Here is a 27,529-nt window from a genome sequence, read left to right on the forward strand (position 1 = left end):
AATAGAGAAATATAGCCAGTTTCTTGAAATAAATAGAGAAATATAGCCAGTTTATTGAAATTAATAGAGAAATATAGCCAGTTTCTTGAAATAAATAGAGAAATATAGCCAGTTTCTTGAAATAAATAGAGAAATATAGCCAGTTTCTTGAAATAAATAGAGTAATATAACCAGTTTCTTGAAATAAATAGAGAAATATAGTCAGTTTCTTGAAATAAATAGAGAAATATAACCAGTTTCTTAAAATAAATTGAGAAATATAGCCAGTGTCTTGAAATAAATAGAGAAATATATCCAGTTTCTTTAAATAAATAGATATATAGCCAGTTTCTTAAAACAAATTGAGAAATATAGCCAGTGTCTTGAAATAAATAGAGAAATATAGGCAGTTTCTTGAAATAAATAGAGAAATATAGCAAGTGTCTTGAAACAGATAAAGAACTATAGCCAGTTTCTTGAAATAAATAGAAAAATATAGCCAGGTTATTGAAATAAATAGAGAAATATAGCCAGTTTCTTGAAATAAATAGAGAAATATAGCCAGTTTATTGAAATTAATAGAGAAATATAGCCAGTTTCTTGAAATAAATCTTTTCTCGATCGACGCTATCGTTTTTTTTTTGGATATTAGATATTATTGGATATTCAGTAATGTGATTTATTTCTGTATTCCAAAAATCGTGTATTTATGTAGTCTTAATAAAAAAAATAAACAGTCCAAATTAAACATGCTGGAATTCACTTCCTTTTGTTAATTTCCTTATTGGGTGTATAAACTTGTATTTTCAGTAAATATTAAAAATTCATTAAGGAGAATGTTAAGATATTTTTGCAATTAACCGAACTTCATGATCAGTATTTCTGATTTATAAAGACAGTCTAAGTTACTTGTGGGATGATTTATTTCTCTAAAAGTAAGTTCAGCAGCGGTTTCATTATTTACGGAAAATTTGAATCAGTTTCAGTAGAGAATATGCGGATTTTTAAATCCTATTCTAAAACGAAAACTATGAAAATTATTTTGTAGGTAAGCGGCCACCAATCTATCTCAAATTTTTTAAGTAAAAAAATAGTCTTGTCTGCAAAAAAAAATTTCAAAATTTGCAAAATTTTAAATATATATTGCAAAATTAATGTATTTAACAAAAAATGTGTAAAAATAAAAAGTGCGCAAATATTGTAAATTGTAAATCTTCGAAAAACCCTTGATCTAGCAAATTTAAATATACAAGAATATTTGCAAATTTTTTAAAAACTGAATGTGTATTGAAGGAAAACTGAAAATGTGCAAATTCCCTGTAAATCTATGCAAAATTTATTCGCAAAATTGTGCAATCTAGTTCCTTTTGTTAACAGCTCTTTAATAAGCTTTACAATGTTAAAATCCAATGACTGGACTGGGTCTAAATATAGATTTTGTCTGGCTTTATATCTAAAGTGAGGGGCTTGTGTTTGTTAGTAAAGTCAACAAATTTGAACTGCCTCAGACGAATACTTGTTTAGTGTCCAAACAACACGCCCCCCCCCCCCATTCCACAGCCGGAATAGGGTTAAAGCAGAAACAAAATATGAAACTGTCCGAATTCAATACTTTTCCAGAAAGGAAAACGATGATATCTCTCTAGTGTTACTAGGGCAAAGAATCTAATTTTCATTTATCAGATTTTGAGGAAAATTTAAGTTTAAAATAGTTGACAGTTATTGTAAATCTGTACCTAATATTGTTGCCGTGCTGTCCACTGTCATCTTCTAAATCCAAATATTCAACTTTTTAAAATATTTACAATAATATAAAAATAATAATAATAATAATAATAATAATAATAATAATAATAATAATAATAATAATAATCATGATAATAATGTTTTTTTCTAGTGAAAGTAAATTTTTTAGAAATTAAATATTGTAAAAGATTCAAAGCTTAACATTTATACAATTATAAACATATTGACTTTTCATGAATTGAATTTAACTGTCAATAACGTAAAGAATGAATAATTTCTACATTTGAATAAAAAGAAAAAAAGAAAAAGAATTAATCTGATATTGCTAACAATGAATTCTGCTATACGAGAACGAATAGTAAAAGTTTTAAATGTGAAAGGTTCACGACATCAAATTGAAAAGATAAATAAACTAGAAAAATATGATTTAAAAAAGAATGTTTTAAAATTTGAAAGGATGTAAAAAAAGAATAAATAAATGAATTCATCATTTTAGATAAAATCTGAACAGGGAATGACAAAATTGAAGTCATATGTAAAGCATTAAACACGAAAAATTAATGATTTGATGAATAATCATCTAAAGCATAAATACACAAATAATCCACGAAAAATGATTGAATAGATGAATAGACAACGTTATGACTGATTGACTATGGGTTCTAGGATACTATTGAATATTGTCACATGAACTATACAAATATAGAACTTGACAGGACCTGGGTATCAAGATAGAAGATTAAACAGATAAAATATATATATTTATGGAGTTCCCGGTTCACTCATACCTTATATTCATAGTAAATTGCAATCACAGTACAATATTGCTATCATTGTACAATATTGATATCATAGTTAAATATTGCTATCATTGTACAATATTGCTATCATAGTTCAATATTGCTATCATAGTTAAATATTGTTATCATTGTACAATATTAGTATCATTGTTAAATATTGCTATCATTGTACAATATTACTATCATAGTTAAATATTGTTATCATTGTACAATATTGCTATCATAGTTAACTATTGTTATCATAGTACAATATTGCTATCATAGTTCAATATTGCTATCATTGTACAATATTGCTATCATAGTTCAATATTGCTATCGTTGTACAATATTACTATCATAGTTAAATATTGCTATCATTGTACAATATTACTATCATAGTTAAATATTGTTATCATTGTACAATATTGCTATCATAGTTAACTATTGTTATCATTGTACAATATTAGTATCATTGTTAAATATTGTTATCATTGTACAATATTGCTATCATAGTTAAATATTGTTTTCATTGTGCAATATTACTATCATAGTTAAATATTGTTATTATTGTACAATATTGCTATCATTGTTAAATATTGTTTTCATTGTGCAATATTACTATCATAGTTAAATATTGTTATCATTGTACAATATTGCAATCAAAGTGTTACAATCATAGTATTAGTAGACCTTACAGTCCTAGTTTTGTACACTTTGCAATAATAGTACAAAACAATTTGCAATTATAATATTGTAACTATGCAACCCTAGTACAGTGGAATGATGCTAAATAAATGCAATCATATCTCAAGTACAAAATTAAAAGCATAGTGTAGCAATTATAGCGTTGTACACTTTAAATCATAGTTCAGTACACTTTGCAATCATAATATAGTACACTTTACAATCATAGTAATCAAGTACACTTTGCAATCATAATATAGTACACTTTACAATAATAGTATAGTACACTTTGAAATCCTAGTACAGTACACCTTGCAATCATATTAAAGTACACTTTGTAATCAAAATATAGTACACTATGTAATCATAGTATGGTTCACTTTGTAATCATAGTATAGTATACTTTACAATCATAGTAAAGTCGCTTTGAAATCCTAGTATACTTTGCGATTATAGTATTGTACACTTTAAAATCATGGTACAGTACACTTTGTAATCAAAGTATAGAACACGTTGTAATCATAGTATGATAAACATTGCAATCTTATTACAGTACACTTTGCAATCATAATATAATACTTTTTTTTTGCAAACAATCAAAATTTGAATACTAGAACAATTAACAGTTTATGATAATCTAAGTGAAAGATTTTTTGTTTTTATAAAAACTTACAATTAAGTTTTTTTTTACATTTTAAAGGTTGACAAAACAAGTTTTACAAATATTGGAACAATGACAATTTTTTCAAATATGTTTTGCTGGTCCCTGGTCCCTACCTATCATACAAGATACGTGTTTTGAATTTCTACACGCTCTATGACAATATAATTCCAACCGGTCTGAGGGGTTTAAAATTGTTGCTGCAAGTTCAAGGCCGTTTGATAGGTCAAAACAGTCGTAAATAAAAATATAAAAACTAATATAAAAGGAGACATGTACTTTGTCGGGTTATGAAGGGAGGGCTCACGTTAAAAAAGTAGAATTTAAATGAAAACAGAATTTCAAAAAGTAGAATTATTAAAAATAAGAATGTCACATAAATAGCAAAATCATAAAAGTAGAATTATAAAAAGTAGAATTATAGAAATTAGAATTATAAAAAGTAAAATTTTAAAAAGTAGAATTGTAAAAAGTAGAATTTTGAAACGTAGAATTTTAAAAGGTAGAATTAGATAAAGTAGATTTATAAAAAGTAGAATTACGAATGGTATAATTTTCACAAGTATAATTTTAAAAATTGGATTTATAAAAGATAAAATTAGATAAAGTAGAATTATAAAAAGTAAAATTATGAATAGTATAATTGAAAAAATAGAATTCGAAAAAGTAAAATAAAAGTAAAATTTCATATGGTGGAATAATAGTTAATAAAATGCTAAAAGTAAAATTTTTAAAAATAGAATTATAATTAGTAGAATTCTGAAAGTAGAATTTCATAAAGTAGAAATCTAAAAGTAAAATTATAAAAAGTAGAATTTATAAAAGGTAGAATTATCAGAAGTAGAATCATAAAAAGTAGAATTATAAAAAGTAGAATCATTAAAGAGTAGAATTATAAAAATTAGAAGCATTAAAAGAAATCCCTTTTCAAAAATGTTTATTATTCAATAAACCATAAGATCTTGACACATAAAATAATGAATAAAATGTTTCATATTATTTTTAAAATGATTTTGATTAACAAAATTGTAAAATTTCGAATTTCTTATTAGAAGAACTTTTTAGTAAAATAATATATTTTTCAATTGTAGAGATGAACAAATTTTAAGATGATTTATGTAGAATAAGAGATATATTGAAATATAAACAGATAGATAAAAATATCTATAGATATATTTGTATATATGTATATATGTATATAAATAGAAAGATGAAAATATATATTGATTAAAACATATATCCGTTAAAATATAATTTATGTCCTGTAGCAAGTAAGGAAAAACTTAAATAATTAAAGGGAGTGTACGCGTAATTTATCTTAAATAATTAAAGGAATTGTACGCGTAATTTAGCTTAAATATTTAACATTATAATCGATTTTCTTAATCAATCATGTCGTTTATAATTATAAATTGTTCATTACAATATCCAATAACAATCAAACCATTTTGCTTTAATTGTTGAAAGTACTTTATCTAGTACTATCTAGTACATATATGTATCTAGTACATAACTCTTAGGTCTTTAGAGGGACTGTAAAGGAAAAATGAAAGAGGGTATAGGCTGAAATCTAAGCCTTTTAGGAGTTGATCTGCTTCGATAAATTGATATGAAACTGTGTCAAAATTATACGAAAATTTATATATATAAAATTTTGTATAAAAATTGTAGGTTTAAACAGATCATATTTAGCAAATAAGCAACCAATCTGAAAACGACGATATCCCAGAGGAGCCTAAGAAACTTAAGTTTTTTTCCTATTATTATTTGAATTTAATAATTTTTCATTTTTAATATATATAATTGATAATATTAAAAATATGTCCGTATCACCATGTGACCAGAACTACCACCAATGACAGTGAAGTATCAATATCACGTGTGACTCCATTTGTATCACGTGACCAGTATACTGCACTACCATTGTTGGGAGTTCTGGTCACGTGATATGGACGTATAAATAAATTATCAATGAAATCTTTTGAAATGAAAAATTATTAAATTCAAATAATAATAGAAGCAAACCTAAGTTTTTTAGTTTTTAAGGGGGGGGCACAGTGGGGTATTAGGGGAGGGTCTGCGAAAATGAATTTATTCCATAAACCTCTCATTTATGTCAAATAATTGGCTTGGCCGCTTAAGAATTCTTTAGTGAAAGAAGGTTCTTAAATGTTCATCGAAGACTCTTAAAATAGGATTTTTCAACATGCCACTCTGACTAAAGGATTTGGGGTGCTGCTGCTGGAGCCCCTAAATCTTTACAATATGGCTACTAGAATCTATTTATATATTTAGATTATCCCGAAACCGCTGTGCTTTCTTGAGCTTTTGCTATAAAATGTTTTTCTTCTAATATACTCACTGTTACAAAGACGACACCTAAATATATTGCGGGTTTACAGGATCCATTCAAGGATAAATATATGAACGGGAAAATTAATTATTAATTGAAATCATTATAAATCAATGTTAGATACAATTCATACAATGTTTGTAAATGAAAAAAAAATATCAGAATATAATCATTTTGTCCATTCTCAACATGAAACACAAGATAAATGCATTTTAAGAGGAGTATTGTGACAAAAAAAACATCCTCCTTCCCATGACCCCTTAAAATACCACACTGAGGGGGGGGGTTTACCCCCTCCCCTAGGTTTCTGATTGTCCTGGATAGCTGACATTTTGAACAATTCTTCGTCTTTATCTCAAGAAAAATGCTAAGTTTTACTTGGCTTGCATTCAACTTTCTTCAGTTTAAAGAAAACCACTGTTAAAAACCTTCAAGATAAAAATGTTTTTAAAAAATTTATTTTCTTAAATTTATTTTTTGATCGTCGCAAAATAGCTGAAAACCAAAGTTACTGATAATTCGCTTTAAGGTCTAATTTTCTCATCCTTCACTTTTGCAACCTGATGGTATAAACCTTTAATATTTCCAATCAGGTTGCAAAGATATAAGGATTAGAAATTTATTTATATGTTAAGCAAAGTAATCATTTCCTTACCAAATCCGATCCACCTTAATATTTAAATTTTTTTATGAAATATATTGACAAGTTTTCTGTGAGAACTCAATAAAATATTTACCAGGTCTGATGCTCGTGAATTATTTATGCGTGTCAGAAAATAAAAGCATCTGTATTTTCAAGAGCTGGGATTAAGAGAACTTTTCTTTATTTCTTTGGATTTTTTGGATTTTTTGGGGTCATTTTTGTTATAATTCTGATATGCTACAGATGTTAGGTAATTTTTATTAAAAAGTAAGGAATGAAATCAAAATGAAATAAATATCATATTTGATGTCATTATTTTAGCTTATATATGTTATTTGTCAAAATTAAATATTTTCTTAAAATATAAAATATTTGGATTACAATGTTCTGAAAAGTTGTCTTTTATAAAATATTCAGAAAATTCAGTGGATTTGGTCTTCAGTATGCCTTTTTTTAAAGACTAAACTTTAAAGATTTTTTCTAATCAAATTTCGAGCGTTTTCATGGAGCCAAGTATTTTAGTTTATAAAATATCTTTAAAAACCACAAGGATTAATCTTAGCTCAAATGTAAGTCATTTTTAAGTTTAGGGAAAAAACGACTTACATCCCTATCAATGGTTAATAGATTTTCTGGGATTCTAAAAATTCGGTTTTATTTTTAAATTGGATTTTTTCTCTGAAACGAAATCTCTTATGTTCACCTTGAGATGAAAGAAGCCAGGTTGAGATTGAGTTTATAAACTTATAATGCAAGTACGTAGATTGCATGGCTAACCTGATACACACTCAACAGTTGCATGATCTGAGCTGATACACGCATCCTGTCTGTACCACTCGATGTAAAGTCGACTCCTCACGTTTTATGCAATACATGTAGGTTGGCAAGATTACAGAGGATACTTTACTACTCAAGCAGAGAAATTTAGGAGTCCATTAAGGACGGTTTATCTAAATTATAGAGAAAAAAAAACCTAAAAATTCTAAAATCATAAAAATATTGTGGCATTCAATGACAAATGTTGCATACCGAAAATCCAGCTTTTTTAAAAGGAATTTGTATTATTTATATTCGTGCTTTGAAAGTGAATTTTTAAAAGGAATTTGTATTATTTATATTCGTGCTTTGAAAGTGAATTTTTTAAAGGAATTTGTATTATTTATATTCGTGCTTTGAAAGTGAATTTTTTAAAGGAATTTGTATTATTTATATTCGTGCTTTGAAAGTGAATTTTTTTAAAGGAATTTGTATTATTTATATTCGTGCTTTGAAAGTGAATTTTTTAAAGGAATTTGTATTATTTATATTCGTGCTTCGAAAGTGAATTTTTAAAGGAATTTGTATTATTTATATTCGTGCTTTGAAAGTGAATTTTTTAAAGGAATTTGTATTATTTATATTCGTTCTTCGAAAGTGATTTTTTAAAGGAATTTGTATTATTTATATTCGTGCTTTGAAAGTGAATTTTTAAAAGGAATTTGTATTATTTATATTCGTGCTTTGAAAGTGAATTTTTAAAAGGAATTTGTATTATTTATATTCGTGCTTTGAAAGTGAATTTTTTAAAGGAATTTGTATTATTTATATTCGTGCTTTGAAAGTGAATTTTTAAAAGGAATTTGTATTATTCATATTCGTGCTTTGAAAGTGAATTTTTTAAAGGAATTTGTATTATTTATATTCGTGCTTTGAAAGTGAATTTTTAAAAGGAATTTGTATTATTTATATTCGTGCTTCGAAAGTGAATTTTTAAAGGAATTTGTATTATTTATATTCGTGCTTCGAAAGTAAATTTTTAAAGGAATTTGTATTATTTATATTCGTGCTTTTTAAAGTACGCAACTCTTCAGACATGTAAAATGGGGTTTTAGATGTGTTTTTTATTTAAATCAATTCGGTTTAAAAACTTTATCTATACATACACCATTTAGAGTTATATTTAGTAGGGCTGAGCAAAGTTCCGTTAACATAACGGAGGTTTTCGAAAGTTAACGGAATAGTCCGTTAACTAACGGCAAAAGCCGTAAATTTTAAAATTACAAATGGAACGGTTTTGCCGTTTTTTGAAAAAACATTAACAGTTGAAAACGAAAACGGCGACGTGACGGCTTGAGCCTTAAATCCAATTTGATAAACTATTAATGATTTTTTTAATGGAAATTTTGTAGCTTTGGCAAACCGTTATCACCATTAATAACAATCTGAAACGGCTTGCATCGGTAACAATTTGACAAACCGTTAAAGATTTTTTTCCCCGCATTTTTTGAACTGCTTTTGCCGTTAATTGCAAAAAAAACAAGCATTAACTGTAGAATATCTTCCTTTCATTCTATTGATAAAAATGAGATCGTTAACTAACGGTAACTTTTAAAATCAAAACAAACGTTCCGTTGTTATCTGTAAAGCTAACAGCTACCTGAAATTTGTCTGTTTTAACGATTGGAACTAATCATTAACAAACAGCTAGAAATAGTTGGAACGTGTCCAGCCCCAAATCTTTACCTCTAATTAGTTCAGTTAAGAAAGGGACCTTTCTTAAATTCCAAAAGTTGTTCGTAATTTGTATTTTTAACAGCTTTGGAAAGGGCAAAAGACTGAATGGATCCATAATTCAAAACTCTGAGAAAAATTAAATTAAACTGTTTTTATTTGCCGGAAAAAAAACAATGTTTTCTAAACAACCAAAACTTTCCTCATTAACATTTAAATAATCAACTTTGCCAAGAAAAAGTAATGTAAAGGTTTACAGCATTTTTAAATATAGAAAATAAAAGTTTACTGAATATTTAGATATAATACAATTTTAATAGTACCTATCACGCCAGATTAATTATCAAACTTGATCATCATTTTGTAGATTGTTAGAGTTTTTAAAAGTGTTTAAATAATTTAATACATTTTTAGAAGTGTTTAACGAAAAGAATAAAAAGAAGATTATTTAAGTCATCTATTTACCAACCCAGTCTTTAAAAATATTTATATATATGAATATATCAAATACAACAAGTGTACATTTTTAATATTCGAGCTGGGCCCACCTTTACGATCCTAGTTTGGACTGGACCACCAATATTTATATATATGAATATACCAAATACAACCAGTGTACATTTCTAATATTCGAGCTGGGCCAACCTTTACGATCCTAGTTTGGACTGGACCACCAATATTTATATATATGAATATACCAAATACAACCAGTGTACATTTCTAATATTCGAGCTGGGCCAACCTTTACGATCCTGGTTTGGACTGTACCACCAATTTACAATTACTAAAGCGGCAGTGGTTACACATTTGAAATTTAAACCGCTTTTGTTCTTCTTTAATAAACAGAGTTAAGATACATATAAAAAACATGAATGTAAACACTAATATATGGATATTATTTGAAGGTAAAATACAGTAAAAGTATTTTCATATAGTGTCTTATATGTCACATATACGTCATATGTTCTATCAAACATTTTTAATTTATGGCTACTGTAGATTTTGCATTTGAAAAGTGAGTTTAAATGTATGAATGCAAGAAAGATGTATTTTTAAAAATTCTTTTAAGATGAAAAATTATAACTGTTCATATTTAGCTTGAAAAATAACTTCACCTGTAGCTGTAAGGCTTCTAAACAAAATGAAAATGTAAAAATAGAGATGAATATATTCCTGAATATACTCCTGAATATGTTTGCTCTTGGTGTGAAACCTCTCTGTCTGGTTTACTCAGGCTTGATTCCGTATCTGTATTCTCGTTTCCGGTATCAAACTCATCCTATTTATTCATATATTGGAAATCTTCCAATGAAAACGGAAAAATCCGCGAATTCTTTTTTTTGTTGATATTAAATCTAAATAATATTGCTCATAGCTGGCAAAATTGGCTGACAAAACAAGTTTTTTTAATCCAACGGGCAACGCCAGGTACTTCGGCAAGTAATTTTTTTATTTTGATTCTTTATGACAGAAAATTTTTTTTAAGATTTAGCTGAATAAAAGAGGGCCAACCCAGACCCAAAACATTTTTTGAAATGTGGAACTAACGCCGACTTTTTTTACTCTGTATGAAGAGAAGGATTCTAAATTTATGAATAAAAAAATAAATACGAAAAAGGAATTTTTAACATTCGTACTATAGATTTTTCTTGTTTCTTAATAACTTGACATTTAATTGAGGTGTTCTTTAAACAATGTTTATGATATTTACCATTATTTTTGGTTGCATTGATCCAAGCAGCTTTTCGCTTGATCCATGCCTTGATCCACTTTTCTGATATGGATCCAAAAGCACCGTTGCTTTAAGAGATTCTTTTAGCTGCTCCTTGGATGCATGTAGATGATCCCTAGGACAATTTTAAATGGACTTGTTCTTTCACAAATAAATCAACATCGTTGTTTTCAATTGTCACAATCAAAAATTAAAGCTTCAAACATCAAATGTTCACAACATTAGGAATTTAAAAGATATTTAGGGGTTAGACAGTTGGAGTAATCAATTCCTTTTCCTGTTTTAATAATAATACTGTCCAGAATTTTTAATTTTTTAATTATTCCGGGAACACAAGCTGAAGAGTTCAGTTTTTACGGAGATTTGTTATTTACTATTTATGGAAATGGCCGTGCGTGGTCTTCAGTTTATTAAAGCAAAAATGTTTGTGGATGATGTTTAAATGGGCTAAACTACCTTGAATTTCTAAGGTCCCTGGAACCTCTTCTTTCACCTCCATCAATTAACTGGTCCCGGGAATTTCTTCTTCCCTCTTCCTCTTTAAACACCCGGTCCCTGGAACCTCTTCTTTCTTCTCTCACTGTTTCTTTTGATCTTACTCTACGTTCCTAAATTTAAAAATATTGTTTTTGTTAAATGCAAAATTTTACCAACTTTTCAATGTAAACCAATTTTAACTTTTAAGGAATCTTCTATTTAAAGAGGGGAAACCCTGATTATTAACAGCATCATTTAAACCTTTGACAGACATTTTCAGATCATTTTACAGAAACGCTCGAAATTGTTTTAGGCACTTTGTTTGTAATAATTTTTAAATATAATTTATATTAAAATTTAGTTTTTAGAAGTGGCAGAATAGAAATAATTGTATTTAGATTTTTGAAAACCGCGTAGGGCATAAAATATTCTAGATTTTCCAGAAATAACTGTGACATAATACGTACTGAGTTCACAGCAGCACACTAGCGGAAGATCACATTTTACAGCTTTTTACATAACATTCAAGAGATATATACACTGAGTTCTCTAACCTCAATGATCCCTACTTGTAACCAACCTTGTTATGCGAGCTGTACATGTGTCCTTCGTTAAATATCGTGATACCGTTTACATTAACATCAACCTGCTAGAACAGATATATTTAATGAAATCAATCGGTGTACATTTCTCTTCAAAAAGTATTGAAAAACTGACTTTAAAGTTGTTTTTTGATTATTTACGAAAATAAAAAAATATAATTTATCTTTTTGAATTCAATGTAAGCATTGATAATTATAAAATAGCAAAAATTTATTTTCCTTATTAATTTAATTTTATTCTAATCGAGTCTTTGACACAAACTGAAATTTTCTAATCCATATATCTTTGCAACCTAAAAGTGTAAACATTTTATAATTCAAATAGTTTACTTGAACTTACAGAATTCATAGCTATAAATAGCTAAGGTCTTCAACATTGGTTTGCACTGATCTAGAGATTAGAAAATAAAATTTTGTGGCAAAGGCTCAACTTATTTTTTTTGGGAACAACACCACTTTTCCAACAACAAAAAATAGTATATTTTGTACAAAATTCTTTCAAATTTATTGCGGACAAAATGTGAGAACAGTGTATAAGGAAAATATTATTATACATTTTTAAATAATTGTTTTTAGACCTGTGAATATCTTCTTGACTGTGATGTTGGAACAAGAAGGTCTGCGTGAGATTTTCTTCTAAATATCAAGAATTAGATTTAAAACAAAATTAAAAATTTACAAAAAAGCGCAAAATTGTAAGCTCACACTCAAAATCAAATTTAACGCTCTAGCGTTTAATTTCTTATGAAGTAAACCTTTGATATTTTAAATTTTGACTATTTGTTTAGCAAGGAGAATTGAAAGTTTAAAATATCAAAGGTCTACGACATCAGGTTACAATGATTCTTTATTTCTACAGCAAACAGTAAAAGTAAATACAATTTTTTCAAATCCGAAAAAGTGAACAGTTTTATCAAAAAAAAAAATCTGGAATTTTAAGATCATGCGTCACTTAATATTTCCAAGAATTTTTTTGTCTTTTTTTTGAAGAGAGAAAACAGAAAAAGCATTGTTTTAATTTTCAATAAAGTGGAGATTTACAATTAACTTGAATTCTTATTAGCACGCAAAAACAACTTTTGAAAAAACATTATTTACCCCAGTTTAAAGTAGAGTTAAGTGCACCATTAACAAATTTTAACTTATATATATTTTCCCCTCAAACAACAAAATATATGCCACCTGAGGTTTTTATCTGGTCTATGAGGTTGGTAGGACTCCCTCCTGTGACCGTTTTTATGTCGGGCATACAATTCTGCTCTGTTAAGCAAGCTGGGTCAGATTCAGAATTTTTTTTAAAATTTGTACCAAAAACTCAAACTTTCTAATCTCTATATCTTAGAAATCTGATGGCGTAAACTCTTGATATTTAAAACTTAGGCTAAAAGATCTAAAAGAATCGTAATTTTGAAATAGCAAACGTTATATAGGCATTAAGTTGCAAAGATATAAGGATAATAACTCAGGGTAAGTTTCTTAGGAAAATATTCTCATAAATCTACATATAGGTTTAGAGGGTCAGACTGTTTACATAGCTTTATCATTAGAAAATAAAGTAATAATTAACGATGATTTAAATCATTTTTGTAATTTATGTGTGCACGAGCACATGTACTTTCATTAAAAACTACTTTTGTGCATTATCTCAGGGACGAAATCTAAAGTTGTGTTTACCAAAAAAAAAATACAAAACGTGCCCGGCGTCAAATAATTATCTTCGTTCAACTATCTTTTTGTTCAAAAAACTATCGTGCAAGATTTTAAAAACATTACAAAAATTTGTATGATGTGAATTTCCGGATGAATCATTGATCTCTATCTTGGACCTACAAATTAATTTAATTTCTCTTGAATATCCCGTATTGGATATGGAGGTCAGGCATCCTATATTAACAATATCCTCACAAGTTACAATCTAGCTATCAAGAATTGAATCCGACCCAGGTCAACCTAGGTTCTCCATTCTCTTGTTCTTTAGAGGGTCGTCGGGAGTCAGGTCGTGATCTATTAGAACCTAAAATACTAAACCTGCGTGTGAGGGTCGTCTTGCTTCCTTTCTGATCTCATGAGAAAACCGTCTTTGATCATTACTATGTGTGTCCTATACATATATAAATATAATAAATACACAACATTGATACTTTTTATGCTTCCCTCTGTAAGATTTTTAACAATTCCCTCCTTAAAGCGTATGCTGTAACTCGGCATGCGTCGCCTGAGTTTAAAACTAAATAATCCGCGAGTTTATATAATCGAAAGCAGCAGCTTTTTTCATAGATATCAGTGGCCGAATTTAAAGAATTTGAACGGCGGTTTAAATTTAAGCCGCGGCTTAAATATGGTTGGTTCTACTTCAAATTGTATCAAATGTTTCAAGATTTATGCCGGCGCTTAATTTAAACCGGGTTTTGGCGGATTTAAACCGCAGCTCAAATTCTTTAAATTTCATCTCAGGATTGGTCGATAGTAAATGATGAGAAACTGAAGGAATTTCACGGGTTGAAACAACATGACACTTTTAGGTTTTTGGAGAGCTAAATATTCATGTTTAAGCAATATAAAGTAATTCCACGTAACATTGAACTCTCAGTCATATGTTATCGATCTTAAGTCCACAGCTATAACTCCTCTTATTCAAGAACAAATGTGTTTTGAATGTCTATTATATAACGGGATAATTTGGACTTAGTTTAAATATCTTGTGGACTCTTGAAAAGCAATAACATCAATAACATCTTCTTAATCTGTTCTTAAAAATAGAGAATACATGAATTTTGGACTCAGTTCAAATAACTTGTGGATTCTTAAAAAGCCATAACATCAATAACATCTTCTTCATCTGTTCTTAAAAATAAAGAATACATAAATTTTGGACTTAGTTCAAATAACTTGTGGATTCTTGAAAAGCAATAACATCAATAACATCTTCTTTATCTGTTCTTTAAAATATAGAATACATGAATGTCTCCCATTTACAGAGAAAAGAATATCTACCATGCATATATATTGTATAAAGTACAGATATGCTATTTATATCAGAGCTTATCTGTATTCATAGATTTGGTCTTCTTCCCAGTAGTAGGCCAACCTAGCCCCCCCCCCCTCTTCTACCGCTAGGCCAACCAGCTCCCCCCCATCCTGCACTCTAGAAATATCTTGATAATATGTTATTCAGTATTTGACTAGAGGTTAAAACGTGGAAATGGTATTGCCCATGATAGCTATATCGGCTTAACTAGACAAAAGAACTGAGTCTTCGCCACTAACTCCCTATTTTATAATCCCTATATCGTTGCGATCTGATGGTGGAAACCTGTGATATTTTAAACTTATGTTATTTTATGGAACAGAATTTATAGTTTGAAATATCTAAGGTCTATGACATTGGGATCCGAAGATATGGGGATTAGAAAATAAGAGTTTGTGGCAAAGACTCAATTCCTTTGGGGCACAGGAAGAGAGAAAGGCCACAATCATTTTAGTTATTCCTGCAGGGTATGACCATCATGGGAAATTGAAATCAATGCTTGATCTTGATCTTTTGGTAATCTGAAGAACTTCAAACTGTTTATTTTCATTTTCAGTTTTTCTGCGATCGAAAGTGACTTGGGCATTTCTTGCTTACTAGAATCAACGGAGAAACTCTAAGAAATAAACTTCCGAGTTATATTTTTATCAGATATAGGTTTCAAGGACACTTTTTTAATTCGGGCATTGTCATCTTAGCATTGGAGGGTCACTTAAAATTACGCTTACAGTCCCTTTAAACATTTTACATTTATAAACTTACAGTCCCTTTAAACATTTTACATTTATAAACTTCTGTATAACCTATGAGCTGGTAGTAATGTGATAAATCTTTAAACTCAATTTCAACTTTTAAATCTAAATTGTAGAAATTTATAAATTGACATATTTCAGACTTTATTGAAACAAAATTTACTACATAGAGGAACGATCATGGGATGGTTATGTACGCTATAGACAAGATATTAAATGTACAATGGATTTAGAACAATATGTTCATAGATTATATTCGGTATAGCAAGGTTTGCTAATTCAGCTCTAATTCACCAGACGATCCTCATATCCAACAAATGATCCAATAAATTTAAAATACAAATTAATATAATTAATTTTAGTTAATTTTTAGGACAAAATATTCACAATTGTGTTAAATATCTAAGGTTTTAAAGTCGATCGTTAGACTCTCAAGCAACCAAAGTAACACAATAGTCGGATAAATTTCCAACACCTCGTCTTTATAAATAGCAAAGTCTTTGGTCGGTAGTAATTAATGTTTGCAATGGACCATTTTATTCGTCTAGTTCTGTATTATTTATTAAAACATTTGGTAAACCAAATTTTGGTTCAATTATTATTTTGATAGAACCAGTAAATTACGCCAATCTACGGTGAGAACCAGAAAACTCTAGGATAGAGAGACGACTTTTAGACTAAAGTTATGACTTTAAATAGTCCAATGAGTATGAAACACAGCAATTGTGTAGTGTAAACACACTCCAATGTAGTAAATAAGTCACAAGTAAAAGCTATTTTTTTATAACTACATATATAACAACTTCAAATACACTTAATTATTGCATTTATGTAGTTTACCTGTTTTACTGTATATTCATTTTTTTTTTGTAACGAATTATTTATTTAGAATTGGAGAAAACAAAATATTTCAGATAAATAAGATAAATATTTTTTTTTAAAAAGTTTTTTTTAACATATTAAAATAATGAATGTTACCTTTGAATACCGGCGTTTTCCATCATTTACAAAATCAATTCTAATAGTGCCGTCCTAAACACACATACACGTTACTTTAACTATGTTAAGTGTCCCTTTAATATTTACTTTAACTATGTTAAGTGTTCCTATACTAGTTACTTTAACTATGTTAAGTGTTCCTATACTAGTTACTTTAACTATGTTAAGTGTCCCTTTAATAGTTGCTTTAACTATGTTAAGTGTTCCTATAATAGTAACTTTAACTTTGTTAAGTGTCCCTTTAAAAATTGCTTTAACTATGTTAAGTGTCCCTTTAATAGTTACTTTAACAATGGTAAGTGTCCCTTTAATAGTTGCTTTAACTATGTTAAGTGTTCCTATAATAGTAACTTTAACTATGTTAAGTGTCCCTTTAAAAGTTACTTTAACTATGTTAAGTGTCCCTTTAAAAGTTACTTTAACTATGTTAAGTGCCCCTTTAAAAGTTACTTTAACTATGTTAAGTGCCCCTTTAAAAGTTACTTTAACTATGTTAAGTGTCCCTTTAAAAGTTATTTTAACTATGTTAAGTGTCCCTTTAATATCTACTTTAACTATTTTAAATGTGCCTTTAATAGTTACTTTAACTATGTTAAGTGTCCCTCTAATTGTTCCTTTATCTTTGTTAAGTGTCCCTTTAAAAGTTACTTTAACTATGTTAAGTGTCCCTTTAAAAGTTACTTTAACTATGTTAAGTGTCCCTTTAATAGTTACTTTAACTATTTTAAATGTACCTTTAAAAGTTACTTTAACTATGTTAAGTGTCCCTTTAAAAGTTACTTTAACTATGTTAAGTGCCCCTTTAAAATTTACTTTAACTATGTTAAGTGTCCCTTTAATTGTTCCTTTATCTTTGCTAAGTGTCAAAGATCCTTTGTTCAAAACAAACATATGTAACAATATATACATAATAAAATTTGGTTATTTTTAGGAGCTCTCAATCTATGTTGTTTGTACTTTTGATGCAGTCCATAAAGTACGTGAGAGGGTTTAAGGATGCTATGGAGAAGTGGTGCAGGATAAAAACCTATAAATATTGTATTTATAAATAAACATCCAAGCTTTCTAGCTTACCCCAGGCCTTGGTTTGTTTATCTAGTGTCTTAATTATACAGTACATAATACTTGGGGGTTTAGACAAGGTTGTTTGAGAGAAATAGTTTAGTAGGAGTTTAGATAATAGATCAGATGGGAGTTCAGATAGAAGTTTAGATCTTCAATTGGGAATTCAGAAGTTTAAGAGTTCAAAAAGTTTAGATAGAAGGTCAGATAGGAGTTCAGGTGTTCAATTAAGAGTTCAGGAGTTCAGATAGCTGTTTAGATTTGAGGAAGTTCAAAAAGTAGTTCAGATAGGAGTTCAGATAGGAGCTAGGATGTTCATTATGAGTTCAGATATAATTTCAGAAAGGAGTTCAGATAGCAGTTCAGAAAAGAGTTCAGATAGGTGTTCAGTATTGTAAATTGACGTTTAATAAGAGTTCAGATAGCAGTTCAGGAGTTCAGATAGGTTCAGATAATAGTTTAGGAGTTCGGATATGATTTATGAAAGGAGTTCAGATAGGAGTTCAGGAGAGAAACGTTTAGACCACTAATTATGATCAATTGTGAAGACTATGAATTTATTTGGTGTGTATTTAGATATTATAAATGTTTAACACATGCATTTTTCATCCTCAGTATGTCTTCAACTAATGAAAACTCCAAGAACATAAATCTATATTTCTATGTTCACTATCATATTCTCAGTCATGCAAATCTATCTCTACAGTGCGATTAAGAACGCATGGGAAATAAATAAAGACTTTTTCATATGATGTTGTATTTCAGTTTATTCTAGATTTGTATTCATGAATCGGTCTATTTTTCATATGATGTTGTATTTCAGTTTATTTTAGATTTGTATTTATGAATCGGTCTATTTTTTATATTTGCATTCTTTAATGGACTTTTTTTAGATTTGCATTCATGAATGGTTATTTTTTTCAAGATTTGCATTCATAAATCGGCCATTTTTATTATACATTGAATTCACAAATCGACTATTTGTTTCTAGATTTATTTATGAATCGGACTATTTTTTTTCTAGATTTGCATTCATGAAAGGGACTATTTTTTCAGATTTATTTATGAATCGGTCTAATTTTTTCTAGATTTATTTATGAATCGGTCTATTTTTTTTCTCCCGTGAATTTACAATTTTTATTTTTAGTGCTCTTACAATACCTTTGAACACTTTCTGAGCAATTCAGCCGAAACTTGCTAAAAATCAAGTAGAAATAAGATAAGGTATTATAAAGTTAGATTTTTTGTCTGTGTATATAGCTTATTCTAATTTGTGAGCAAGTAAAATTCGAATGGTGTGGGAAAAATAATTGTTATTATTATACTAAAAATCTACAGATTTAACAAAGTATTTTCAGAAAAGAGAATGATAATCATAATACGCATCTAAGTATACTCTATGACCTCTATGATCTCAGCAAACTTTGTAAGGTATATGATCTGAGTATACTCTAGGATCTCTATGATCTCTATGACCTGAGTAAACTCTAGGATCTCTAGGATCTCTATAATCTGAGTAAACTCTAAGATTTCTAGGATCTCTATGACCTGAGTAAATTATAGGATCTCTATGATCTCTATGATCTAAGTAAACTCTAGGATCTCTAGGATCTTTATTATCTAAATAAACTCTAGGATCTTTAGGATCTCTATAATCTGAGTAAACTCTAGGATCTCTATGATCTCTAGGATCTCTAAGATCTCTATGATCTTTAGGATCTGAGTAAACTCTAGAATCTCTAGGATCTCTATGATCTGAGTAAACTTTAGGATCTCTAGGATCTCTATGATCCGAATAAACTCAAGGATCTCTGGATGATTACCTGATTAAACTCTAGGATCTCTAGATGATTACCTGAGTAAACTCTAGGAGCTCTATGATTACAAAGGTAATTACCAGGATTTCTATGATCTGAATAAACTCTAGGATCTCTGGATGATTACCTGATTAAACTCTAGGATCTCTAGATGATGACCTGAGTAAACTCTAGGATCTCTAGATAATTATCTGAGTAAATTCTAGGATCTCTATGATTACCAAGTTAATCACTAGGATCTCTATGATCTGAGTAAACTCTAGGATCTCTAAGATCTGAGTAAACTCTATGATCTCTATGATCTGAGTAAACTCTATGATCTATATGATCTCTATGATCTGAGTAAACTCTAGGATCTCTATGATCTGATAAACTCTAGAATCTCTATCATTACCTGAGCAAACTCACTACTGGATGATTTTCTAGATGATCCATGATTTGACCAGTGTACAGATATACAATCACTAGAGTGTTTTCTTCTGGTAATAATTAGATCAATTTAACTATAGCCAGTCCAAAGGCAAAAATATTGGAGGGGGGGATATTGGAGCTAAGTCCCATCCCCACCCATCGGTTCATTGACATATATATTGACTACAGAAGGATTTCACCAAAGAAAACAAATTAATTGCGGCTTTGCCAGAATCTCTGGTTTTCTAATCCTTATATTTGAGCAATCCAAAGTTGTGGACCTTAGATATTTCAAACTAGTAATTCTGTTTGATCAAATAATCTTAATTTGAAATATCAAAGGTTTACACCATCAGGTTGCAAAGATATTGGCATTAGAATATTTGATTTTGTGAAAAAGACTCAGTTCCTTTAATCCCCACTTACTGAGCAAATTCTTGCACACGCCCCTGATAATTAATTCCTGTACATCCCCCTGATAATTAATTCTAATTCTCATTTTGATTAAGGATTGTTTTTTATTTTTTTCCCATTCTCATTGGTCATTTTTTATTCAAATATAATTTTTAGATGTTTGATTAGTAACAAATAATGATAATATGAAACAAGAAATTAAATTTATTAATTTCAGAAGAATTTTTCCTTTTCTCCAATTTTTCCGACATTTTTTGAACACAAGATTCACACAGATCATAGTCACACAGGAAGCAGTTGTACCTACAATAAAACCTATTTTTATATTTCTTTCTGGTTATATAATAGTTTTATAATAGGTAGAAACGATTCACAACGGTACCCTAACCCTGTTCCGATGATGCCATGATCCAAATAACTGGTACAAGGCTTTACCTGTCTAATTTGTAATTATACCATTTATGCATTCCCTCTCCCCGGCGAGTTATGCTACTTATTGTGTATTCGACCCAGCACATTTTATACACAACCTGGAGGGTAGTTGTATTAAACCTTTTAATGAAACTCTTGTGTACTCAACCCAGCACGTTTTATACACAACCTGCAGGCTGGTTGGATTAAACACCTTTTCATGAAACTCTTGTGTACTCGACCCAGCACGTTTTATACACTTAACCTGGTAGGCTACTTGGAAAAATCTTCTTATGAAACACTTGTGTACTCGACCCATCACGTGTTATGCACAACCTGCAGGCTAGTTGGATTAAACCTTTTCATGAAACTCTTGTGTACTCGACCCAGCACGTGTTATACACAACCTGCAGGCTACTTGGATTAAACCTTCTTATGAAACTCTTGTGTACTCGACCCATCACGTTGTATATACAACCTGCAGGCTACTTGGATTAAACCTTCTTATGAAACTCTTGTCTACTCGACCCAGCACATTTTATAAACAAACTGTAGGCTACTTGGATTAAACCTTTTTATGAAACTCTTGTGTACTCGACCCAGCACGTTTTATACTCAACCTGCAGGCTACTTGGATTAAACCTTCTTATGAAACTCTTATGTACTCGACCTAGCACGTTTTATACACAACCTGCAGGCTAGTTGGATTAAACCCTCTTATGAAACTCTTGTGTAGTCGACCCAGCACGTTTTATACACAACCTGGTATGCTAGTTGGATAATCCTTTTCATGAAACTATTTGGAACCCCTGAAACATCGAGAGCAGAGACACCTAGCGGCCACGTTTAATAGAAACCAAATAAAATATGAAATAAAGAAGATTACTAAAAGACGTTTTTATCAAAAGCCTGTGTGCACTACGTAGTATTTTGTATTTATGCAAGCTAAACATCCTCATATATAGGTAAATGCTGAATAGACAGGTATGCGCCATTGTTCTTTAAGAACAAATAAAAAAAAAATAAAAAAATTACTCGTTGATGTATTGTCTAAATAATTCAGAGGTAGAACTGTATAAATTTAATATTTTCAATTGAAAAAAAAACAGAAGAGCGATGATTTTTACTTTTAATTTATATATTCAACTTTTATAAAATTTCTACGAAAAACTAATTAAAAATTTCAAATTAAATTCAACTACTTAAAGGGACTGTCTACGTATTTCTAAGTGATCCTAAATTTTAAAAATTTCATGCCTAATTCTAAGATTTAAAACAAAAATATTTTTCCTTTTCTTTTCGCTGCAGAATAAATCTGCACGTCACTTGTAATACCATAATAGAAAATAATCAATATTTAGATAAAAAACTAAAATAATTAAAGTTACTTAAAGTTACGTGGGGACGGACCCTTTAAAAAGATATGCTCTATAGTCGTTCATAAAAGAAATTCAGGTAAATAGAAATATTTTTTTGTTTAAATTCAAATCAAACCATTAAATTCAAATTTAGAAACTCATGGAGTTTTTGTAATAAAAAATTTATTTCAAATAAGATTGTGACTTTCGTAAAAAATCTTTAATGAGAATCAAATGGTCAAAATTCAAAAATTGATTTTGAAAAAAAATTAAGAAAGGAGAATTTTTTTAATGCAACTTTGTGATTATGCAAATTTTAACTTTATTTCCCTTGTTTTATAAAATTCATGAGGATTAAATTTCAAGTTTTAAAAAGTTGGTCAAATATTTAATTTTTACAAAGTTTAACCATAAAGGAATAGAACTTTTTAGGAACGGAGTAAAACAAAATCTGTTTATTCAAAAAGTTCAGGAAAACAATTTTAAATCTACATTTTTTTAACCCTTATTTTATGGAGTGTCTACGAAAAAAGTGTCTTTATAAATTGGGATATTTGGGTTTTTATATGAATAGAATTTTTTTAAATTGTTGATTTTTTATTGTTTGTGTGTTTTTAACAACAATTAAAAATTCATATTGAGTATATACAAAGAAACTGATTACTCTGAGAAAACTCTGATTAACCAATCCTGATAAATATCTTTGCAACCTGATGTTTAACATTTCAAACTCTAAATTCTGCTTCATATGATAGTCAAAGTATGAATAATCCAGCTGCAAAAATATAGTTTAAGAAAATCTATACTTTTGCAACTTGAAGGCGTACATCTTTGATATTTCAAACATGGATTATTTGATAGTTCCTTGTTTTAAATATCTTACGTCACATTGATTGCAAAGATATTGGCATTAGAAAATCGGAATTTGTGCCAAAGACCCAATTCGTTTAAGGATAAAAGTGTTTCTGGAAGAATTTATGATTTTTAGAAACTTTCCTAAGACTTTTTTTGCCAACACTCCCTTCAGAGTCTGAATTTAATGAATTTGAGCCCCGTCTCAAATCTGCCAAAAGCCGGTTTCAATTGAGCGTCGGCTGAATCATTAAATACAATTTAAGTGGAATCACACATATTTGAGCGGCGTCTTAAATTTAAGCTGCGGCTCAAATTCTTTAAATTCGGCCTCAGCTCTGATTCGATAAATCTCATGAAAAGAAGACAAATTTTAAAAATCAATTTTCTTAAACAAATATTTTATTTCAAAACATACCTGGGACCGACTTTAATGCATTAGATAGGTCGCTCAACTACTATATCACCGGTTCAAATCCTTAATCAACGATTCAAATCCTCAGGAATGTTTAACTTTGAATCGGTGATTCAGGATTTGAACCAGCAGTAGTTGGTTCAGCTGGACTTAAAAAAGACTAAGAACATATTTAAAAGAAAGTAAGTAACTAAAATTTTCTCTCAAATTATAATTATAAAATCCTTTTATCTTTTCAACCTGATGTCAGTGCAGTCTATATTTGTGCAAAACCGTGCTGGGTCCACTACACATTGGGTACACTAGACCTGACAGTACCGTACAGTTCGAATCATACAAAGATTTGGACTGTTTCTTAGGTGAAACCATATCCCAAAATGTTAAGCAGAATTGCTTTTGTAAATCTAGGTTCAGAGTTAATTGACGTGTACCATTCAAACTTACATCAAGATAAAATCGCACATTGAAAAGAAGATTTTTAAAACTAAATTTGAAAAATTAAAATATCAATTGGACAAAATTGGTAAAAGTTGAAAAGTTTTCGTTTTCCAGAGAGTGACAGGTCTTGTGCCCGGCCCTCTTGTTGTTGTTGTTGTTGTTGTAAGAAAATATAAAATGTCACCTGTTTTTACCATTGTTTTTTATCTGACTTCCTTTATCTGCACACTCCAGTGAGTCGTCTGAAACAAGGAGGAATAAATGATATATTGTAAAGTAGAAAGAAACTATGCCACAAAATCTGATTCGTATTTCTTTGAAACCTGATCGTGTAAACCTTTTTTCATACTTTTAATTATCAATTAGGTCTGTGCATGTACATGTGCATCGTTTTCGCGAACAAACGAAATTTTTGAGAACGAACAAAGTTTTTCGCGGACGAACAACTTGGATCATTTAGAAACGAACAAAAATAAAAACAATAATGAACGATTAAAAATCGTATGTTTTTTTTACTAAAAAAAAAAAAAATTTCCGAACGACTTTGAAAAACAATCATGTTTTTGCTGAATGAACAATTATTTCAAACTAACTTTTTAAATAACCATAGTTTTTCACTAAAAAACGTAACGAAATCAATGTAATTGAACTACGATTTTACTAAACTAATTTTTTAGTGAAAACAACGATCGAAATAGAGAGAAAACGAACCAAAACTCTGAGAACGAACAATATTTTTTTTTGAGCGATTGAAAGAAAAACGAATTGGATCGTTCATGAGCGATAAACGAACAAAATGAAAAAAAAGCCGACCGCACCCATCTCTACCCAGGTTTTGCAATTCTTGTAAAGAGGAAATTTCGAAATTTGTGGTGAATGCTTATACGAAGACTGTGAGGCAATAAGAAATAAGTGATATGTTGTAAAATGATAAACTAAAATACATTTCGTTAAGACAAATAATGTTTCCCTGTCTACGTCTCATTATTTTCAGGGGCTTTCTTCTTATGTTACTTTAGATTTAAAATTTAACCAACTTTTTCATGTAAGGACCTACAAATAATATTTGCCCGATCGGGTTCAGCCGCTCCTATATCAGAAAAGGAAGCTTTGCGAAATTCTTGTAATTTAAAAGTTGCAGCTCTGCCTTTTACAAAGAATGCTTCACCAACTTTTCGATTCCCATGAGTTAAGAAGTTTAAATATAAAGGATAAAAATAAATACAAGTTTGATCCAACTTTATCATACTCATGGCAAGAATATTGGGTTAGAACTTGTTCAAGTTCAATCATTAACTCTGATAAACTTCAACAGAATTTAAACTTTAAAATTGATCGGGAAAGTTTTTTAAGGGTACAGTTGTGAATCAGACCATCTTTTAATAGAGACTCCCTTTAAGCATTTTCTGTAAAAAGTAAAAATATTTTATCTAATAGAGAGAACCCAACACCCATGAGATTATATGAATAGTTATCTCTACAATTCAGGATAATCACTCCGGAGACTGGAGACTACAGAGACTAAAAGAGACTTATAGAGACTACAGAACTATAGAGAATATATATTCTTTTCCCACCTTATACCACCAGGGTCTAAACCTTTTCCAATCTTATACAGCCATGGTCTAAACCTTTCCCACCTTATACCACCAGGGTCTAAATCTTTTCCAATCTCATACAACCATGGTCTAAACCTTTCCCACCTTATACCACCAGGGTATAAACCTTTTCCAACCTTATACCACCAGGGGTCTAAACCTTTTCCTACCTTATATCACCAGGGTCTAAACCTTTTCCAACCTTATATCACCAGTGTATAAACCTTTTCCACCTTATACCACCAGGGTCTAAACCTTTTCCAACCTTATACCACCAGGGTTCAAACCTATTCCAACCTCATACCAGCAGGGTCTAAACCTTTTCCAACCTTATACCACCAGGGTATAAACTTTTTCCAACCTTATACCACTAGGGGTCTAAACCTTTTCCCCTCTTATACCACAAGGGTCTAAACCTTTTCCAACCTTTTACCACCAGGGTGTAAACCTTTTCCAACCTTATACCACCAGGGTGTAAACCTTTTCCAAACTTATACCACCAGGGTCTAAACCTTTTCCAACCTTATACCACCAGGATATAAACCTTTTCCCACCTTAAACCACCAGGGTATACACCTTTTCCACCTTATACCACCAGGGTATAAACCTTTACCACCATTATACCACCAGGGTATCAACCTTTTCCACCTTATACCACCAGGGTCTAAACCTTTTCCTACCCTATACCACCAGGGTATAAACCTTTTCCTACCTTATACCACCAGGGTTTAAACCTTTTCCACCTTATACCACCAGGGTATAAACCTTTTCCTACCTTATACCACCAGGGTCTAAACCTTTTCCAACCTTATAGCACCAGGGTATAAACCTTTTCCACCTTATACCACCAGGGTTTAAACCTTTTTCAACCTTATACCACCAGGGTCTAAACCTTTTCCAACCTTATACCACCAGGGTACAAACCTTTTTGCAATTGATACAACTATACTATAATACACAAAAATACAGAATGATACATACTGCCAAAAATGAATCCTTCTTATTTAAAAATATATCCTTTTCATAATTTAAAATTTGTTTCTGTTGAGTTCTCCCAGTTCACATCAAAAGTTCTTTGACTTCTTTTGAGAATATAATTCTAAATCCTAGCACGAAAAGGAAAAATAAAATAATCAAATGGAAACGCAAAAATATGAACGCACGCTAAAATATCTAATGTTTTTGGAATTTATTATCTATGTTACGTCAAAAATAAATCTAAAGAACCTTATATGCTTCATTATTCTGGAATGCTAGACGATCCACCAAAAGTATAGAATAACAATTCCACAAAAGGCCGGCTCTAGAGTTTACGCCAATCGATCAGAAAACGGGATTAATAGGCAAACCTCACTTACTTTTAAGCAAAGTTGTACAGTTAGATAATCAGGATGCGCTCAAATGAACTGGAAATCTCGTTTTCATGGCGCAATGGAGACTCAAAATTCTCATATGACGTAACTGATTATTTGCAGAGGATAAAGTCACAAAGTTGCTGGTGAGAGGAGAGAAGATTTTTCTCCACTTATCACTTGACAACTGTAAATGTTGAGGGCATCTTTCACACCAGCAACGTTGTCAATTGCAAATTAGCGGTTGCGTCATATGAAAGATTTTAAGAGATTGCTATGAAGCCGACATTTCCAGTTATTTTCATTCCAGATTATCTGTATGCAACCTTGAGTTAAACAATGAAATCATAATTCCAGAAAAACACTTTATAAACTAAAGAAAAATCATCGAATGTAAATCTTGTATGTCATAAAGTCAGAATTAAATGTAAAATATGTTTTGTATTGAATTTGAGTAAATCCTTACAAATCCTCGA

General features: G+C 29.7%; 2 protein-coding genes across 2 annotated transcripts in view; both read right to left on the bottom strand.

Moving 5' to 3' along the window:
* Positions 1 to 14,156, bottom strand: part of LOC111711106 (uncharacterized) — a 15,930-nt gene extending 1,774 nt beyond the window's left edge. The window contains exons 1-8 of the mRNA XM_023485356.1: positions 14,097 to 14,156; positions 13,329 to 13,406; positions 12,725 to 12,782; positions 12,125 to 12,193; positions 11,524 to 11,675; positions 11,047 to 11,182; positions 10,509 to 10,614; positions 1,716 to 1,749 (exon numbers count right to left, since the gene is read on the bottom strand). Of these exons, the coding sequence (XP_023341124.1) occupies positions 1,716 to 1,749; positions 10,509 to 10,614; positions 11,047 to 11,182; positions 11,524 to 11,675; positions 12,125 to 12,145 (449 nt within the window). The 5' untranslated portion in view covers positions 12,146 to 12,193; positions 12,725 to 12,782; positions 13,329 to 13,406; positions 14,097 to 14,156. The remainder of the gene's footprint in view (positions 1 to 1,715; positions 1,750 to 10,508; positions 10,615 to 11,046; positions 11,183 to 11,523; positions 11,676 to 12,124; positions 12,194 to 12,724; positions 12,783 to 13,328; positions 13,407 to 14,096) is intronic.
* A 4-nt stretch (positions 14,157 to 14,160) lies between these two features.
* LOC111711101 (uncharacterized) overlaps positions 14,161 to 27,529 on the bottom strand; it is a gene marked incomplete at its 5' end in the record, with an annotated part of 31,851 nt that continues 18,482 nt past the window's right edge. Inside the window, 6 exon segments of the mRNA XM_023485352.1 lie at positions 14,161 to 14,247; positions 16,905 to 16,958; positions 19,149 to 19,184; positions 20,199 to 20,268; positions 20,858 to 20,932; positions 24,288 to 24,345. Of these exon segments, the coding sequence (XP_023341120.1) occupies positions 14,161 to 14,247; positions 16,905 to 16,958; positions 19,149 to 19,184; positions 20,199 to 20,268; positions 20,858 to 20,932; positions 24,288 to 24,345 (380 nt within the window).

The sequence above is a fragment of the Eurytemora carolleeae genome, unplaced genomic scaffold, assembly GCF_000591075.1.
Source record: "Eurytemora carolleeae unplaced genomic scaffold, Eaff_2.0 scaffold1085, whole genome shotgun sequence".
Classification (NCBI taxonomy): Eukaryota; Metazoa; Arthropoda; class Copepoda; order Calanoida; family Temoridae; genus Eurytemora; species Eurytemora carolleeae.